The 20,000-nt window shown below is 51.1% G+C and overlaps 1 protein-coding gene across 1 annotated transcript in view; it reads left to right on the forward strand.

Annotated features, from left to right (window-relative positions):
* The window catches only part of shank2b (SH3 and multiple ankyrin repeat domains 2b), a gene marked incomplete at both ends in the record, with an annotated part of 138,868 nt that overhangs the window by 61,702 nt on the left and 57,166 nt on the right, over positions 1–20,000 (forward strand). The window contains one exon of the mRNA XM_083920918.1: positions 9,612–10,050. Within this exon, the coding sequence (XP_083777044.1) occupies positions 9,612–10,050 (439 nt within the window). The remainder of the gene's footprint in view (positions 1–9,611; positions 10,051–20,000) is intronic.

Raw genomic sequence — 20,000 nt, forward strand, 5'->3', positions numbered from 1 at the left:
TCCTTTCCTTGCCTGTCCCCATCCTGCCCCTGTCCCCACCCTGTCCCTGTCCTGTCCATCCCATCCCCGTCATGTCCCCATCCTAACCCTGTCCTGTCTCCATCCTGCCCCCGTCCTGTCCCTGTCCTGCCCCTTCCTGTCCCCGTCCTGTCCCCTTCATGTCCCCATCATGTCCCCATCCTGTCCCTGTCCTGTCTCCATCCTGCCCCCGTCCTGTCCCTGTCATGTCCCCGTCATGTCCCCGTCCTGTCCCCATCATGTCCCCGTCATGTCCCCGTCCCCTCTCCGTCCTGTCCCCGTCCTTTCCTCAGAGTTCAGATGTGATGTCATCAATGTGCGCGGTGGAGCGTAGGAAAGCAACAGTGGAGTCACGGTGTGTGTTACGGCCCTTGCTTTGTGCTGAGGTGCAGGCCGGGTTTCTTTCTCGGTGTAAAACCACGATAACTACGGAGCGAGGTGATAAAAGTGGACAAATGGAAGAGACGACGTCTGCTTGAGGATGCAACAGGAGCACATTTGGCCTGGTGGTATTCACAGAGCTGCAGAACCCCCCCTTCTCACGCCTGATCTCTTCAGCTTTGCATGCTGCCATTTCTTTTTCTTGCAGCTTTTAAAGCGATGAAAGGATCCGAAGCGGCGACTGAGAGGTTTCGCGCTGGACGACTGAGGGTGGCGAGTTTGTGTCAGTGTTGCGAACTGAGGAGAAATGGGTCGTGAGTGAAACAGTGAAAACGTAAACGCGTCTCCTTCCCTGATGTGAAGAACACTTCCCTCTGTGAGCGAGCAGCAAATTGAGGTTCTGGGAAATTCTGAATCATCAGCGTTCTGCGTCACTGACAGTGAAGTTTCACATGGCTGTAATTTACCCATCTGTCATCTTAGAGGAGCCGCACTGTGGGGTTTTCTCGTGTAACGTGTGAAGAACTCGGTGGTCGCTCGTTGCTCAGTCGTCAGAGCTCGAGTGTGGACTGAAAGGAAAGATTTAGACTAAAGAGGAAGTTCACTAACAAACACACGAGACAGTTTGTCTGCAAATGAAACAAGTTCAACAGTTTGAAAACAGGACGGGATGACGGATTTCAATGGGTGCAGCTTTAAGGGCGCACTCACACTGTCCTTCTGCACCGCGCCAAAACAGGTTTCACAGCTAAAGTCTGGTTCCTTTGACCAGTGTGAGTGCAACCGTACCACGCCTAGAAGCGGCACGCTTGCCGTCCACGGCCCGTTTGGGAGAGGTGGGCTTTTGTAAAGCACGTTTGCACATGTACAAGCTCGAGCGTGCGTACGTGTACGAGTACGAGGCCTATGGCAGTTCTGGGGTCATTTCCTGTGCGCCTGTTGGGACGTAGAAAAAAGAAGGAGGGACCATGCGCGGACATTTCAAACAATGGCGGTGAAAGGTTCACGTTGGTGTGATGCGGAGGTGGAGTGTTTACTGCAGATTTGGTCGATGAAAAGATTCAAAAACAGTCGACAAGACGCACAAAAACTCCGAGGTCTACGGAAAGATTTGGAAACAAAGCACTGTTGCCTCACAGCGAGAAGGTTCCTGGTTCGAATCCCGGCTGGGGCCCTTCTGTGTGGAGTTTGCATGTTGTCCCCGTGTCTGCGTGGGTTTTCTCCGGGTTCTCCAGTTTCCTCCCACAGTCCAAAGACGTGCAGGTGTTCGGTTCATTGATGACTCTAAATCACCCGTAGGTGTGAATGGTTGTCTGTCTCTGTTCGTCTCTATGTGTCCTGTGATAGACTGGCGTCCTGTCCAGGGTGGACCCCGCCTCACGCCCGATGTCAGCTGGGATTGTCTCCAGCCCCCCCCGCGACCCCGACAGGGACAAGAGGCTGAAGATGAATGAATGAATGTTGATTGGAGGCAGGAAGCAAACAGCGGTCCGTCACATTGTCTGCGTCCTCCTTGGCTTCGAACGCGTTTGCGTGACGCTCCTCGTTGGACAGAATCTGTCTCAGACGATGATATTTGGTGTTAAATCCTTCAGAGGTCTTTGGTTCAGTCACTGCCCGTTGTTCTCCCTCTGAGTATTTTTAGCATGTTTGTTACAAACAACTGGAACCAGGAGCCGCTGACATCACACGTGTGAGTGGGAGAAATAATGCTAAAGATAAAAGGGTCTGAAAACGCTGCGATGTGACACGAGCTCTCATCTCACGCCGCAGCTCGGCTGGAGTTAACCTGACCCCGATGAAGTTCTCTCCCTGCAGACTTTGACCTCCATCCAACTCCTCGTCCAAATTTAGTGTTTTTTCGCTCCATTTCTTTCCCTTTTTTCCCGTGGAGATAACACGCGGGCGTCCTGGTGGCCCAGAGGCTCGGGTCCCGACCGTGAACCGCAGCATCCCCCAGTCTGAGTCCGGCCACATGTTCCCCTCGTCTCTCACCTCCTCTCCTCTCGTCTCTTCACTGCTTCTCTCTCATAAATGGATGCAGTGATAAAAAGGCAATCCACTTCTCTTTTAGTGCAGAGACAGGAAGTGTGTGTCGCTGTGTGTGTCGCTGTGTGTGCTCCCCCCTGTGAGCGGTCCAGTCTTTGTACGTCTCGTCGTCTTCGAGTCTCTTCTCCAGTTCAGGGACATGTGAAGCCGGGTCATTGCCGGTGTTTTCCTGGTGAGGGCCGGCTCAGTGGAAATGAAGTTCCCAGTTACAGAGATGTACAGAAAAAGAGAAACATCAAATAAAATCAGTAGAAGAAAGTTCAAAGAACCCCCCCACCCCCACAGTCATGCACAGAGACACACACACATATGTATACGTTCATACACACATTCACACACACACACACACTGACACACACACTCACACCTACACAAACACTAGCTGTCACTACAGAGACATGGCCGGACAGTGAGACCTGAGGTACAGAGGAGGCTAGAGGAAGCTACCTTTGGGGGGCGACCACACCGGGAGAGATCCCAGTCCAAGGTCACAGGGAGCACCGCCACAGAGACCCCCCCAACCCGGGCAGACAGGAGCCTCCGCACCAAGGTGCAGAGCCCTCTAGTCGCCCGGTTCAGAACCGTCCACGGGACAGCACCCCCCCGCGGCCAAGATCAGAGACAACTCCCGATCCTTTAGGCCCCCTGAGGAAACACTGGAGATTAAAAACTGTTGCCTAAAACAGTAAAGGGTTCAAATATGGAGGGACTTAAACATAAAAGCATAAAAGCATAGAGGCACAAACTGGACTTGTGAGGGCATCTTCCTTTAAGCGCTCGGCACATTAACATAATGTCAGCGGCGTCGTTTAGCTCGGCTGAGTGCTTCCAGACTCTCTGACCTCTGACCTGCGTTCTGTGTTTCAGGAGCATTTAATTATATAGATTCCACTGATTGCTTTTCCAACTGTTACATAAGATGTTGGGGTTGTTTGCACATCCCCCCCCGTTCGACCTGATCATTCATTTGTGTCAGCGATTGTGTGCAAGAGAAGGAGAGAGCGAGTCAATGATGTGAGAGCTTCACTTCATTTAAAACTCAATTAACCATTTGCATTATTGATTCATCTGTAAATTATTTTCTAGGTTAGTTAGTTGCATCAGTGTTTGCCGAAGCCCAGGGTGACGTCCTCAACTGTAAAACCAGTCGCCAGAATGAAATGTTGCACGTTGCATTGTTCAACGTTGTGGATTCAAACAAAAACTGTGGATGTGATTCAGGTTTAGGCGTCAAAGCTGCTCGGGAGGGTTTGGAAAAGAGCGTAGTTTGGCCAAAGTCGCCTCTCAAAGGTAGAATTTCTGAATCAGAGTCAGGAGGAGGTGCAGAAGTCTGACGCTGAGAGATTATTACGGGTCTTTTTTGGCCCAACGTTGCCAAATCTGTCCTGTCAAAGCCGCATTTAAGGTCTTTACTTTAAGACTGGAGTCGGTTAAAGGTCCAGAACGTCACAAGCAGACGTTAAAAGACGCCAAAAACATTTGATATCAACGTGTCGGGCAGGATCCAAACGTCTTTGTTTTATTAGATATTCAGTTTTCTGTCACAGAGGAAGAAAGAAACCAGAACATATTCACATTTAAGGATCTGGAAGAGATTCATTAAGGTAATATTTAAAGGTTAAATCTGGAGAATGAGGCAGAACAGCTCCATCTAGTGTTTCAAGGTCGTCGTCGCAACAACAAAAAATAACTCCAGCAGTCGGGTTGCCAGGTTGGTTGCAGAGTGTGTCAGCGATCAGCCTGCTCCATGACAGTGAGGAATCAAACAGGGGAACCACTCATTTGGACTCATCAGTTCATTTACAACAGTATTTAACGTTATTTGAGTGCTGTGTAAACGTTTAGCTAGCTCTCAACTCAACACGATTCCTTGTTTCTGTAGCAACAACAGACAAACCTGGCAACCAGCAACGCCCGACGCTATTGGCTGCTACCATGGAAACACAACGGGACAGGAAGTCATTGTCAAACCCGTCAAAATGTTTTTAAAAAATATATATTTTTCAGGTAGGGAATGAGTCCTGACCCCAAGTGAAGGAGTTCAAGGACCTCGGGATCATGTTCACGAGTGAGGGGACGATGGAGCGTGAGTTTGGCCGGAGAATCGGAGCAGCGGGGGCGGAGCTGCAGTCGCTCTACCGCACCGTTGTGATGAACAGAGAGCTGAGGAAGGCAAAGCTCTGGATCTACCCTCAGTCCTGGTTCCTACCCTCACCTGTGGTCATGAAAGCTGGGTCAGGACCCAAAGAACCAGGTCCAGGTCCAAGCGTGTGAAATGTGTTTCCTCAGGAGGGGGTCTGGAGTCTCCCTTAGAGAGAGGGGGAGAAGTTCAGCATCCGTGAGGAACTCGGAGTAGAGCCGCTGCTCCTTTGCGTTGAAAGGAGCCAGTTGAGGTGGTTCAGGATCATCTGGTAAGGATGAACCCTGGGCGCCTCCCTAGGGAGGTGTTCCAGGCACGTCCAGCTGGGAGGAGGCCTCGGGGAAGACCCAGGACCAGGTGGAGAGATTAGATCTCCACACTGGCCTGGGAACGCCTCAGGATCCCCCAGTTAGAGCTGGTTAATGTGGCCCGGGAAAGGGAAGTTTGGGGTCCCCTGCTAAAGCTGTTGCCCCTGAGACCCGACCCCGGATAAGAGGCTGAAGATGAGATGAGATGAGATATGTTTTTATGGAAAAGCAATTCTTTCATTCTGTGCCCCTCAAAACTCCCCGTTTAAAAATATCTAGCTTTTAATTTCTTCATATTAAACCTTTAAGATTGATTGATGGACTAATGGTTGATTGATGGACTAATGGTTGATTGCTGGACTAATGGTTGCAGCTCTGGGTAAAACCTGCCCCGGCAGCTCAGGGGTGCACCCAGTTAGCCTGATAGCTCCTAAATGTGCTAGCTCATAATTAGCGCCTCTTCCTTTCATCGACACATCCCCTGTAGACGCACAGAGATAGAAAGGTTTGAGATATTAGTCTGGGGAAGTGATGATGACTCAGTGGATCTCCTTTCAGATGTTCAGGCTGCCAAGAGGCGACCAACAGGCAGCCGCAGCACAGGGGCACAGTGGCACAGCGGCACAGCGGCGGTGCTAGCCTGCTACCACTGTATTAATCAAGTCAATAATCAGGAGCTGCTTGTTTGAATGGCTGCAGGCCCGGTTCTGCTCTCCTCTCCCCGCACACTTGTCATCTCCAGGAGAGCTGCTGCTGGTGCTGGTGGTGGGGGTGGCAGTCGTAGGCTCGTCGCTTCGCAGTGTAATGGAGGAATATATCCACGGGGAAATCAAGGCCGACCTCCATTACTGGTTCGGTCTGACAGCGTTGGGCGCAGGCAGGAACTCGCCTCTGCTCACGGAGGCCTGATAATCATGCTAACGAGGGTCAGAGAGGGAGCGCGCTGTGCAGAGCCAGTCACCGGCCCCAGTTCAATACGTGTGTGTGTGTGTGTGTGTGTGTGTACGTACGGGTGTGTGTGTGTGTGTGTGTGTGAGCTGCTGCATGAGTGTATGAGAGATATTGTAGTGCGATTCGATTTTGCATTGATAAATTAAAAAGAAGTGACATGTAGAGGAACCCCAGAGGAGTCACAGCGAGGGTCAGAAGACACGTAGATGGATGGATGGATGGATGGATGGATGGATGGATGGATGGATGGATGGATGGACGCGGGTGAGTGCACACAGTCTGACGTCACTGAGGGAAAAAAACAGCACACAAGAAGGAGGTGTAGCTATTTATACGTCCGCTCCATCCGCTCCGTCTCCTTCCCTGTGGTATTGAGCTGCTGAGGTGCACTTTGTCTCCAGCACAGCGCTCTGACGGCTGAAGACGGTTTAAAGCTGTTCTTCCATGAAGTGAAATTCCAGCATAAAATCATCCCAGGGTCTTTTTCCACACTTACAAACATCAAGTAATCCATCGAGGCAGTTTTTTTTTTCATGTAACAACTGTGACAGTGATTAGCTCCACTGAATAAACTAAACTCCAGGTTCACTAACTACGTTGTTGGTGCTTTGTTTAATGTGTAGGGACTCTAAGGGCGCACTCCCACTGCTCCTCCGTACCGTGCCCCAGGACGTTTCATGGGTAAAGTCTGGTTCCTTTGACCAGTGTGAGCGCAACCGTACCGCGCCTAGGTGCGGCACGATTGCCGTCCACGGCCCGTTTGGGAGAGGTGGGCTTTAGTAAAGCACGTTTTCACGTGTATGAGCATGACCGTGTGCACGTGTACGACCACGAGGCCTACGGCGGTTCTGAGGTCATTTCCTGTGCGCCTGTTGGGACGTAGAAAAAAGAAGGAGGGACCATGCGCGGACATTTAAAACAATGGCGGTGAAAGGTTCACGTTGGTGTGATGCGGAGGTGGAGTGTTTACTGCAGATTTGGTCGATGAAAAGATTCAAAAACAGTCGACAAGACGCACAAAAACTCCGAGGTCTACGGAAAGATCTGGAAACAAAGCCACGCATCGCCATGACGTCATCAATGCGTGTGACGTGTTACGGCGTGATGACGTATAGGCAGCAAGAAGCATTCTCCGAGGCCCAGGTAGTGTGAGTACAAACGGGCCTGGAGGGGGGGACAAGGACCCTAAAGCACGGGGCACGGTGCAGAAGGACAGTGGGAGGACGCCCTTAATTGATATTGATGTGTGGAAGTGTTGAAAAAGGGGAGTTTCACTTTAACGGGACAGTTCTGTTGAAGTGTGTGTGAGGGACTTCCCCACTGTCAGGAGATGGCGCCCGGCACGCCGTCAGTTTGGAGAAGCAGAGCGCAGAACTGACACAGAACATAAACAGTGTTTATCAGCAGTACATCGACCTTAAACATAATCAAATTTCAGTTTAGGTGTATGCTGTATTTAGGATGTGTCCCCTCTTCTCCTCCTCCTCCTCCTCCTCCTCCCTTCTTCTTCTTCTGTTCCTCTTTTCCATTGTTGTGATCACTCGTTTTTCCTTTTCTTGTATTTGTTTATTTCATAAACTGTCGAAACAGCTGGTCTGTGGAGTGATACAGTGCATGTGACGCCACGGTGACGCTCATGCGTAGGGATACGTTGAGAGAAAGTAGTGCCACAGTAAAGAGCTGGTTGTTGGGAAGGTAAAGCGGGGAAATATTCTGAATATAGCGTAAACTTCATTTCAACAGCAACAATAGTTTTATTAACAACAGTAATATTACGATTGTACTCAAATTACCAACAGAGTAAAGTGTATTCATTCTGTGGGGGTCTAAAAATAAAAGCCTTTTTGCTTGTGTTATCTCTGTTTCCATGGAAACGTGACAAACTAGTCCCCGTTGAACGTTTGTAGAGATCATAACTGAATAAAAGACACACACACATACGTTTCAGACGTTTTCCTCCCATGGACGGATTTAGCTCCACCATGAACACGTTAGCTTCAGCTAAAGATAGCATCACTCCGTCACCACAGTCGCTGCGTTCAAAGGCGTTCCCTCACTCACTCACTATCCCCTCTCATCTCATCTCATCTTCAGCCTCTTATCTGGGGTCGGGTCGCGGGGCGCAGCAGCTCCAGCAGGGGACCCCAAACTTCCCTTTCCCGGGCCACATTAACCAGCTCTAACTGGGGGATCCTGAGGCGTTCCCAGGCCAGTGTGGAGATCTAATCTCTCCACCTGGTCCTGGGTCTTCCCCGAGGCCTCCTCCCAGCTGGACGTGCCTGGAACACCTCCCTAGGGAGGCGCCCAGGGTTCATCCTTACCAGATGATCCTGAACCACCTCAACTGGCTCCTTTCAACACAAAGGAGCAGCGGCTCTACTCCGAGTTCCTCACGGATGCTGAACTTCTCCCCCTCTCTCTAAGGGAGACTCCAGCCCCCCTCCTGAGGAAACACATTTCACACGCTTGGACCCGCGACCTGGTTCTTTCGGTCATGACCACTATCCCCCGTATGGTGTTTATTAAATAGTGATGATCAAACGAGATTTCGGACACTACACTGTAATTTTCTAACAAATCGTTTCATCAGTAGCTGCGTCGGATATGAACAAACAGAGCTGTAAACCCGTATTCAAATCTCTTTATGACACATCAGGAGGACAGTAAAGGTTGTATCGATGTTTATGTCCATTTTAATGTTAAATCTCAAATAAACTGTTAAATTGCAGCACGCTGAAATAGAGTTAATCTGCTTAAACAGAAGCAATTCTTTGTTTTTCGTCATAGTTTGATTTTGTAATATGCCAGAGAGCTGAGGAAGGCAAAGCTCTGGATCTACCGCTCAGTCCTGGTTCCTACCCTCACCTGTGGTCATGAAAGCTGGGTCAGGACCCAAAGAACCAGGTCCAGGTCAGGACCCAAAGAACCAGGTCCAGGTCAGGACCCAAAGAACCAGGTCGTGGGTACAAGCGTCTGAAATGTGTTTCCTCAGGAGGGGGGCTGGAGTCTCCCTTAGAGAGAGGGGGAGAAGTTCAGCATCCGTGAGGAACTCGGAGTAGAGCCGCTGCTCCTTTGTGTTGAAAGGAGCCAGTTGAGGTGGTTCAGGATCATCTGGTAAGGATGAACCCTGGGCGCCTCCCTAGGGAGGTGTTCCAGGCACGTCCAGCTGGGAGGAGGCCTCGGGGAAGACCCAGGACCAGGTGGAGAGATTAGATCTCCACACTGGCCTGGGAACGCCTCAGGATCCCCCAGTTAGAGCTGGTTAATGTGGCCCGGGAAAGGGAAGTTTGGGGTCCCCTGCTAAAGCTGCTGCCCCCGCGACCCGACCCCGGATAAGAGGCTGAAGATGAGATGAGGTGAAAGTCTGGTTTTGTTAACAGTGGTTGTCTGTAAAAGCCTACACTCAATTGATTTCACGGCGAGTAACAGCAGTAAACTCGTGCGTGACGGTTGTTCGTAACTGCGTCGACTGTATAGTGAATGAAATTGACCACGTAGAATTCGAACATCACTACACAACGACATACACACAACAGTGCACTACTTCTGTGATAGGGAACACAGCTGATGATCCAAACCTATCCAAACGAATCCCTTTATAACATCATATACGTTAAATACACAGATAAATACGGTCCCGCCTCTTTGTCCCGCCCCTCTCCCACTGTGATTGGACGGCTCGGTGAAACCTGTGACTATAGAAGAATTAAATGTTGAGAAGATGAATAAACAATGAATTCCTTCTCTCCCTCATTCCTCTGCAGTGCCTTTCCGTGAGGCCCCAGCCTACTCCAAACGCCGCCGGGGTCCGTCCTCTGGCAGCGGAAACGACCAGTCCCCCTCCTCGTTATCAGCGCCACGGGTCCTCCTGCGCTCCAACAGCGACAACAACCTAACAGTCAGCCAGTACCAGCAGCAGCAGCAGCAGCAGCAGCACGGTTCTCCTGGCAACTGGGCCCCCCATCTGCAGCAACACGCCCAGCCCCACCCACACCGGGGCCCCCAGCAGGGTCACTCGCAGCCTGGCTCCTCAGCATTACATCGCAGCCTGTCACCCCAGCTGCTCCAGCAGATGCCCAGCGGCAGCCCCAATGGCAACGTGGTGGTCCGGACCATGGGGAGGGGGGCGAGGAGCCGGTCACCCTCCCTCAGCAGGCTGGGGGAGGAGGCCCGACGGGCTCTACCCTCACAGCGCCAGCCCAGGTGAGCCATTTGACCTCTGTTACACACATACAGGGCTACGCAAAAGCATGAGTTTGAGCAATTGTGCGAACACAGTCTCTAACCCTTTCATTTTACTATGCAACGTATGAAATAGAAACATTCAAACAAAGAAAGTCACAGTTACTCATTCTTCCATCAAGGTTAATTGAGGTACCTAAAGCAGTTCAGGTCTGCGTGTTCTTATATATCTGATCCATTGCGACCACCAACTTTTACATTTCTCCGAATGCACTTTTAGAGCGAATGTCAGTCTCTCCATGTTGTAGAGGGCCTGTTCCAGGCACGTCCAGCTGGGAGGAGGCCTCGGGGAAGACCCAGGACCAGGTGGAGAGATTAGATCTCCACACTGGCCTGGGAACGCCTCAGGATCCCCCAGTTAGAGCTGGTTAATGTGGCCCGGGAAAGAGAAGTTTGGGGTCCCCTGCTGGAGCTGCCGCGCCCACGACCCGACCCCAGATAAGAGGCTGAAGATGAGATGAAAGTTTGGTTTGGTTAACAGTGGCTGTGTGTCTGCGAATGTCAGTCTCTCCACTGGTCTTTTATCCTCTCTTGTTGTTTTCACGAGGCCCCGGCCGACAGACCCGGGGGTCAGAGGCCGCGGTCTGGTCTGGGTCTGTTTGCTCTCACATTATCCGGTCGGGTTGATAGTTTTGGTTTTGTTTGCTCCAGTCTCTTGCCCCTGACCTCTTAAAATGAGCCTGAGGAAGGAATCTGACTCCCGCCCTGTTCAGGTTACAGTTATCATCAGAATCACAGTAGCCAGGTTTCTCCGGTGCATGGAGAAGCTTTGCTGTGTAACCGGGTTTCTCTGATTAACCTGCGGGGAACTGCAGTGATTTGACACATCGACGTGTGTTTGTGGGTGTTGGGGGGTACGACTGCATCTCTGCTTCACCCCTTTGACGTCTGAAAAATGTGATGTGAGTGATGGATGGACTGCTACAGGTTTGTGCAGCGGGCTCCAGGCTGCGGAGCGCCTGCACAGTAAAAGTGGTGCTCTCCAGGTAAAAAGGACACAACAATTTGATGTTTTCTATATTAAATGTCCAAGTTAAAGCAATTCTTACCTTTCTTGCATGTCTCACACCAAAGTCCCGCCCTCTGCCCCCTGCCTGACCACTGACACCTCCTCCTCCCCTGTCACGTGCTGCGTTCCCGTGCCGTGGGATGTCCGAATTATGGATCGACCGATATGGATTTTTTAGGGCCGATGCCGAGCGGGCGCCATCCGTCCCGTGCCCCGTGCTTTAGGGTCCTTGTCCCCCCCTCTAGGCCCGTTTGTACTCACACTACCTGGGCCTCGGAGAATGCTTCTTGCTGCCTATACGTCATCACGCCGTAACACGTCACACGCATTGATGACGTCATGGCGATGCGTGGCTTTGTTTCCAGATCTTTCCGTAGACCTCGGAGTTTTTGTGCGTCTTGTCGACTGTTTTTGAATCTTTTCATGGACCAAATCTGCAGTAAACACTCCACCTCCGCATCACACCAACGTGAACCTTTCACCGCCATTGTTTGAAATGTCCGCGCATGGTCCCTCCTTCTTTTTTCTACGTCCCAACAGGCGCACAGGAAATGACCTCAGAACCGCCGTAGGCCTCGTGCTCGTACACGTGCAAACGTGCTTTACTAAAGCCCACCTCTCCCAAACGGGCCGTGGACGGCAAGCATGCCACTCCTAGACGCGGTACGGTTGCACTCACACTGCCTTTAGTGTGCCATGTGTGTTAGTGAGACTGGCGGGATTGAGAAAAAACAAAGTCCCGCTCTGGCGCTCTCTGCTGGGCGTCTTCAGAAGACTTATGACAGTAACCCCAGCGACTGACCAACCAATCGACCAGAAGACGTCAGCCCTGACAAAAACAACAGTTTTTTGTTTGTATGTTGGGAGTTTTGCCGTTGAGCAAGGCATTCTGGATTGGAGCTCCAGCCTGTGCCTCGTTTACAGTATATTTACAGTACACATCCGACTCCACCATCCCCCACGCTGATGATGATGATGTATGACGGGGGTCCTCTGGGAAACGTGCCACCGAAACTGCTATAGCTTCCTACAGTAGCTACGGCAACGGTTGCTATGGTTGCCTACAGACACTTTGCAAATGCGTGCAAATTTGTATGAATGAATGTATGTATGTATGTATGTTTGCCCAACGTGCCTGCTTTAAGAACGCTGATTCCAACTTTAACTCAGTGAGTGTGTGTGTGTGTGTGTGTGTGTGTGTGTGTGTGTGTGTGTGTGTGTGTGTGTGTGTGTGTGTGCGTGTGCATGTGTGTGTGTGTCCATTCAGAAATGCCACCCTGTACGTCTGTGTGTATCTGTGGTGTGTGCGGGAGCACGTGATCGGCGGCGGATTAAAGTGTGACAGGAGTTTATCTCGGAGCGATGTAACCGTCAATCCTGATTAAGACACATGCTCTCTGGCCTCTCCTCTACCTCCTCCTCCTCCTCCTCCTCCTCCTCCTCCTCTTCATCCTCCTCTTCATCTTCCTCCTCTTCCCTGGCAGATGGACACATTTGGAAGCGCTCTGCTGCTCCAACACTACCCACACTGTGCAGCTCTGCCTCCGTCCGATGTCGAGGAGAGGAGAGGAGAGGATGCATGTGCGTTATAGAAAAGATGTGAAGATGAAGCAGTGGAGTAAAAAGACAGGATGAAGAGCGAAGACAGGAGGAGGAGGAGGAGGCCGTTAGAGGAAGAGGGAATAAAAGCGCAGAATGAGGGGTTTAGAGCGAGGGTGGAGGGGACGAGGTTGAGGGAAGACAAGTGATGGAGGAGATGAAAGAAAGGCCAGAGGAACGGGGGAGGACAGTTGCCTCTGCTTCATGAACATCACTATCATGTCTTCTGACATCTCACACTCCCTAAAACACGGGCTCGTCGAGAGAAAGCGAGTTTGATGGTCGACGGAGGAGCTGACAGCCGCGGAGCACACAAACCGCACTCCCCGTGGATTTAAGATGTACTCAGACGCATCAGCGCAGTGATTTGATAACCGGTCACATACAGCACTTCACCGCTCTACGTGTGTGTGTGTGTGTGTGTGTGTGTGTGTGTGTGTGTGTGTGTGTGTGTGTGTGTGTGTGTGTGTGTGTGTGTGTGTGTGTGTGTGTGTGTGTGTGTGTGTGTGTGTGTGTGTGTGTGTGTGTGTGTGTGTGTGTGTGTGTGTGTGTGTGTGTGTGTGTGAACGCTGCTGAAGCCGTTCCACTGTTATACTCCTGCTCGTCTTTAGTCTAAACGTCTTTAAACGTAGACGTTCGAAAGGTAGGACGCAAACGCCCACGTTAGTCATCGGTAGGGCGCACTCCCACTGTGCCTCCGTCCCGTGCCCCGTGCTTTAGGGTCCTTGTCCCCCCCTCCAGGCCCGTGTGTACTCACACTACCTGGGCCTCGGCGAATGCTTCTTGCTGCCTATACGTCATCACGCCGTAACACGTCACACGCATTGATGACGTCATGGCGATGCGTGGCTTTGTTTCCAAATCTTTCCGTAGACCTCGGAGTTTTTGTGCGTCTCACATGAATGCGTGGATGCGAACCTGGAACCTTCTCGCTGTGATGCGACAGTGATAACCACCGCACCACCTCATCAAATTGCAGGGGGATCGACCCCGAATTCTCTCGTAGGAGGTTCACTTTCACAGGCATTTCAGTGCACTTTGCCTCGTCGGAGGTCTGAAAATTCGGACTTCCCATGTCACTTGAACGCAGCATGAGCAGCACGGAGAGATGATGTCTCTGCAAATCATTTTATTCAGACCAAATTAAACGATATTGATGAGTTTAAACACCGGGTGGATTTCTTTCACGTGTAGTTGCGTACGCTCGTTAGGAGCATTTTAAGGGCGCGCTCACACTGTCCTTCTGCACCGCGCCAAAACCGGTGTTTCGGCTAAAGCCTAGTGCGTTTGACCAGTGTGAGTGCAACCACTCCGCGCATAACTGCGGCACGCTTGCCGTCCATGGCCCGTCTGAGAGAGGTGGGCTTTTGTAAAGCACGTTTGCACGTGTACGAGCACGAGGCCTACGGCGGTTCTAAGGTCATTTCCTGTGCGCCTGTTGGGACGTAGAAAAAAAAAGGAGGGACCATGCGCGGACATTTCAAACAATGGCGGTGAAAGGTTCACGTTGGTGTGATGCGGAGGTGGAGTGTTTACTGCAGATTTGGTCGATGAAAAGATTCAAAAACAGTCGACAAGACGCACAAAAACTCCGAGGTCTACGGAAAGATCTGGAAACAAAGCCACGCATCGCCATGACGTCATCAATGCGTGTGACGTGTTACGGCGTGATGACGTATAGGCAGCAAGAAGCATTCTCCGAGGCCCAGGTAGTGTGAGTACAAACGGGCCTGGAGGGGGGGACAAGGACCCTAAAGCACGGGGCACGGGACGGAGGCACAGTGGGAGGGCGCCCTGAGATTACAAATGAAAACTGTCAAAATGACAGAAAGGGAAGAATAGCTTTAAATGATCAACCTCAAGAATGTTTAAAGTCCTTTAAATATCGTTTATGTTGAATTCAGCCTGAAGCTCACGGCTCCGGTAAAGACCTCACTGAGACTGTGTCCAAGGGTGTGAACTCTTCCAGTCATTCACACCCAGCTGCCCTTTAAAGCCCCCGTTCCTCTCTCTGCTTCAGATTCTGCTGCTCCTCGTTTCTCTCCTGCCTATAATCCCCACACACACACACACACACACACACACACACACACACACACACACACACCTCCCCATCCAACCTCTGCCCACACACACATGACAGCATCTCTGTGGCATCCCCCCTTTGCTCCCACTTGACATTTCATTTGTTAGATCGCAGCACACATGTGAGTTCACACTCGCTCACACACACACACACACACACACACACACGCACACAGTGACAGCTGTCAGTCAGCCCTGGGTGTCATGGCAACAGCTTCCCAGCTCGATGTGGTGAGATATTAGTCGTGTCCAGTGTCATCGGGATATGAGGAGCATGTTTTCTGGATATTCAAAAAAGAAACGATTAATATAAAACACACACACACACACACACACACACACACACACACACACACACATACATGCTAATGCCTATGTTTGCATACTCCTGTGTGAATTAAATACTTATTTTATTAAGAACTTTAATGCAATGAAATCATGGGTTATGTCATTCAGTTGATGCTGACCCCTTGACTCGGCGCCCTGTTTTTCTAGCCGGGTAGGGGGTCGGGGGGGGGGGGGGATGTTTAGGGGGGGACAGCAGGTCCACAGAAGTCCCATAGAAGTGGTGAACATCATCTGAGAGCTGGAGACATGAAGATTAATGTGAGGTGCAGCTCAGCACAGCGAGTAAAGGTTTTCTAGTCATAAATCACTGACTCACAAAACACCAAGACACACATGACAGAGACATAAAAGCACCTATTCAGTAGAGTACGGGCAAAATAAATACAAATATAGATCCTATCAGCCCTGTCTTACCTTCTACCTGGTGTCAACATGTTGGTCTGCCTTTAGCACTTAGACCTGGGGAGTTTATATAAATGAATAAATACAGTCGGTTCTTTAATGCATGAACCGATTCAGTTCATTTTAGTCCCTGTGGAGGAAGTTACCGCTTTTATTGCTGTAGTCTGAGGGCGCCCTCCCACTGTGCCTCCGTCCCGTGCCCCGTGCTTTAGGGTCCTTGTCCCCCCCTCCAGGCCCGTTTGTACTCACACTACCTGGGCCTCGGAGAATGCTTCTTGCTGCCTATACGTCATCACGCCGTAACACGTCACACGCATTGATGACGTCATGGCGATGCGTGGCTTTGTTTCCAGATCTTTCCGTAGACCTCGGAGTTTTTGAATCTTTTCATCGACCAAATCTGCAGTAAACACTCCACCTCCGCATCACACCAACGTGAACCTTTCACCGCCATTGTTTGAAATGTCCGCGCATGGTCCCTCCTTCTTTTTTCTACGTCCCAACAGGCGCACAGGAAATGACCTCAGAACCGCCGTAGGCCTCGTGCTCGTGCTCGTGCTCGTACACGTGCGCACGCTCGTGCTCGTACATGTGGACGGCCCGCTGTCCGCAGTTATGCACGGAGGGGTTGCACTCACACTGCTTAAACGTACTAGGCTTTAGCTGAAAAACCAGTTTTGGCCCGGTGCTGAAGGACAGTTTGAGTGCGCCCTTAAACACAAAGGGGAACTGATACAAACTGGACACGAGGAATGAGCACAAGAGGAACAGGTACACAGGGAGACGTCAGGGTATGTTGAGGGTTTGATCCGGCACTGAGTGACGCTCAGGACCGGCTTAATATACAGAGAGGCAGGTGATCAATGCTAACAAGGATCACCTGCAGGGGAAACAAACTCACAACCAGGGAAACAGAAAAGGGAGCACATGCAGAAAAACACCGACAGAGGGAGACAGAAACACAGAGACTGAAAAGGAGAGAGAGACCGTCCAGAACCAATCACAACAGAATGGGATGTGACGGAATAGCTACACTAACATTTTACAGAGGGTCGTATTTAGATGTGATTAGTTACACCTGATGGATTTTTCCGGACCGTTTCACAGAGGGTATTTTTGACTGACATCTGTCTGAATAATTGCTGACACGGCGCGTTCAGACGGGACTGAAGCCTCTGGTAAAAACGATCTTACCCCTCGTCTCCAGGTAACGCTAATCCCGTCCAAAAAGAAGAATTATTATTTTTTCACTCTGTTATTATTCAGGTTACACACACACACACACACACACACACACACACACAGACACACACACACACACACACACACAGGCCCGAAATACACACACACACACACACACAGGCCCGAAATACACACACATGCACAGACAGGACCTATATACATGCAATTAATGGAGAGATGTCAGAGCGAGGGGACTGCCAATGGCTCAGCACCCCGAGCAGTTTGGGGTTCTGTGCCTTGCTCAACAGCACCTCTCCAGCCACCAGCCCACGCTGCATTCATGACTCCAACCGGCGACCCTCTGGTTCCCAGCCCAGTCACCTATGGACTGAGCTACGGCCGCCCACCAAATAGCTTCAGTCTCCCACCTCCTCTCACTTCTGTTTACATGTACGACGTGATCACAGCAGGGTTGGTTAAACTGTATTTCCCTGTCATGTTGCCCCCCCCCCCTCTCTCTCTCTCTCTCTCCACCCGCTCGCTCTCCTTCTCCCTCCTTGTCTCGGGTGATCATCCAATAATAGCTCAAATTATGCACAGCTGGTATTAATCAACACTGCCTAATTAGCACCTTAAAGCCACCTGAGAAAAAAGAAGCATGAGGGGAAACATGGCGGACTGTTTTTCCGCCTCAGCCGGTCACGTGCGGATCCTGCAGGCCGCGTTCAGTGTCATCTGTTTCTCCCACATCGTTCGACCGACACGTACAGAACGAGAACGGTCCCACAGCGGCGGCCGAGGCTGAAGGCTTTCTGTGTGTGAAGGTGATTTTTGGATGAGTTATGTAAACAGGAAGTGGCGTCAGGAAGTGATGAGGCGTAACGCTGTAATGTGACGGCGTTTGATGATGTGCACGTGTAGGAGAGTGAAACGTCTCTGCACAGTTTGAAGTCATGTCCCTGACGTGTCATTGATGAGTGTTACATTGCAGACATGTGTTAAAGCTGCGGTTTATGTCTGTTGTGTCATGTTGTGTAGAGACAGAGCGTCACGTTGGTTTGGGTGCATCGTATCGGCTGCTGCGGGGCCGCTGTGTTCAACGGCGTCCACAGGCAGCGCCATGTGGCTGGAGACGCCTTTTTAAAGTTCAATAAATGTTTTTTTAAATGGAGACTCATGACATGACTCATGACGGTGCTGCAGTCGCTCTACCGCACCGTTGTGATGAAAAGAGAGCTGAGGAAGGCAAAGCTCTGGATCTACCCTCAGTCCTGGTTCCTACCCTCACCTGTGGTCATGAAAGCTGGGTCAGGACCCAAAGAACCAGGTCCAGGTCCAAGCGTCTGAACTGTGTTTCCTCAGGAGGGGGTCTGGAGTCTCCCTTAGAGAGAGGGGGAGAAGTTCAGCATCCGTGAGGAACTCGGAGTAGAGGCGCACAGGAAATGAGAACCGCCGTAGGCGTCTTGCTCGTGCTCGTACACATGCGCACGCTCGTGCTCGTACACGTGCGTGCGCTCGTGCTCGTACATGTGCAAACGTGCTTTACTGAAGTCAACCTCTCTCAAACGGGCTGTGGACGGCAAGCGTGCCGCAGCTAGGCGCGGAGCGGTTGCACTCACACTGGTCGAACGCACTAGGCTTTACCCAACAAACCTGTTTTGGCTCGGTGCGGAAGGACAGTGTGAGTGCGCCCTCAGTCTATTTTAACACATCTGTGCGTTTAGTAGCTATTGTTTTAAACAAAAGCGTAACAGCGGTTCGCTCAGGTGAAGTGGTTCACCGCGGTCGTTGGGTCTGAACCTGAAGTTCCCACACGGCAGCTGTGGCTTTGAAACCAACTCCATCTTTGTTTTTATTCCCCTTTAATCTCAGGTAGCGTGTCCTCTAAGCTGCTGCTCACAGGGCTCTCCTGCTGCACTCTGGGTATCTCCAGGGATCCCCCCCACACACACACACACACACACACACAGACACACAGAGACCGTGCTGCTGACACGTGACTGACACGACACCAGACGAGGGTGAACTCCTCGTTACAGGAGGAAGAGAGAGGCTCAGTGGAAACAGACGCACCGCAGTGACACCTCTGTGACAGAGGGACACCAGGAAAACAGGAAACACAGGAAACGGTCGTTGTATAAACACAACAGTCATCGCTGTGTTTGAGTACTCCGGTCTTCTGCTCAGAGTGCACGGTTGCACCTCCGTCCGTGGCGTTCCCTTGGAAAATGTGCGAGCAGCATCACTCGGTGGTGAATGGGGTTAGCTCTCCGAAGGCCCGCGAAGGTCTGTGGAGGAGCGCGGTCTGCAGGACAAGGTGACCCACTTCCTCTCTCTCCATCTACCCTTCACTCCTGAACTCCATTTACTTCTTCCTCTTTAATCTTCTGGTTCATTCTTGACTCTTCTCTGTCCGCGCTTTACTGAGATTGTGTGCAAGAGCGTGGTTTATAAACGTTTTATTATCCGTAGGTTTAAGCTCAAAGGCTGCCCTTGGCTTCATATGAACGCACATTTAGGGCGCACTCACACTGTCCTTCCACACCGGGCCAGAACCGGTTTTTCAGCTAAAGCCTTGTGTGTTCGACCAGTGTGAGTGCAACCACTCCGCGCATAACTGCAGCACGCTTGCCGTCCACGGCCCGTTTGAGAGAGGTGGGCTTTTGTAGAGCGTGCTTGCACATGTACGAGCACGAGCAAGACGCCTACGGCGGTTCTCATTTGTGAGAGTTTTGCATCCACTTTGAGTTATTTTGCACTTTTATCTGTGTTTTTACGTCGATTTTTAGTTGATTTGCATTTATTTGTGGTCATTTTCAGTCATTTGTAGTCACTATTTGTTTGGTTTTGGTTGTTCAGTGCGTTTGCACATGTACGAGCACGAGCGTGCGCACGTGTACGAGCACGAGGCCTACGGTGGTTCTGAGGTCATTTCCTGTGCGCCTGTTGGGACGTAGAAAAAAGAAGGAGGGACCATGCGCGGACATTTCAAACAATGGCGGTGAAAGGTTCACGTTGGTGTGATGCGGAGGTGGAGTGTTTACTGCAGATTTGGTCGATGAAAAGATTCAAAAACAGTCGACAAGACGCACAAAAACTCCGAGGTCTACGGAAAGATCTGGAAACAAAGCCACGCATCGCCATGACGTCATCAATGCGTGTGACGTGTTACGGCGTGATGACGTATAGGCAGCAAGAAGCATTCTCCGAGGCCCAGGTAGTGTGAGTACAAACGGGCCTGGAGGGGGGGACAAGGACCCTAAAGCCCGGGGCGCGGGACGGAGGC

This window comes from Echiichthys vipera, assembly GCF_963691815.1.
Source record: "Echiichthys vipera genome assembly, chromosome: 1".
NCBI classification, from domain to species: Eukaryota; Metazoa; Chordata; class Actinopteri; order Perciformes; family Trachinidae; genus Echiichthys; species Echiichthys vipera.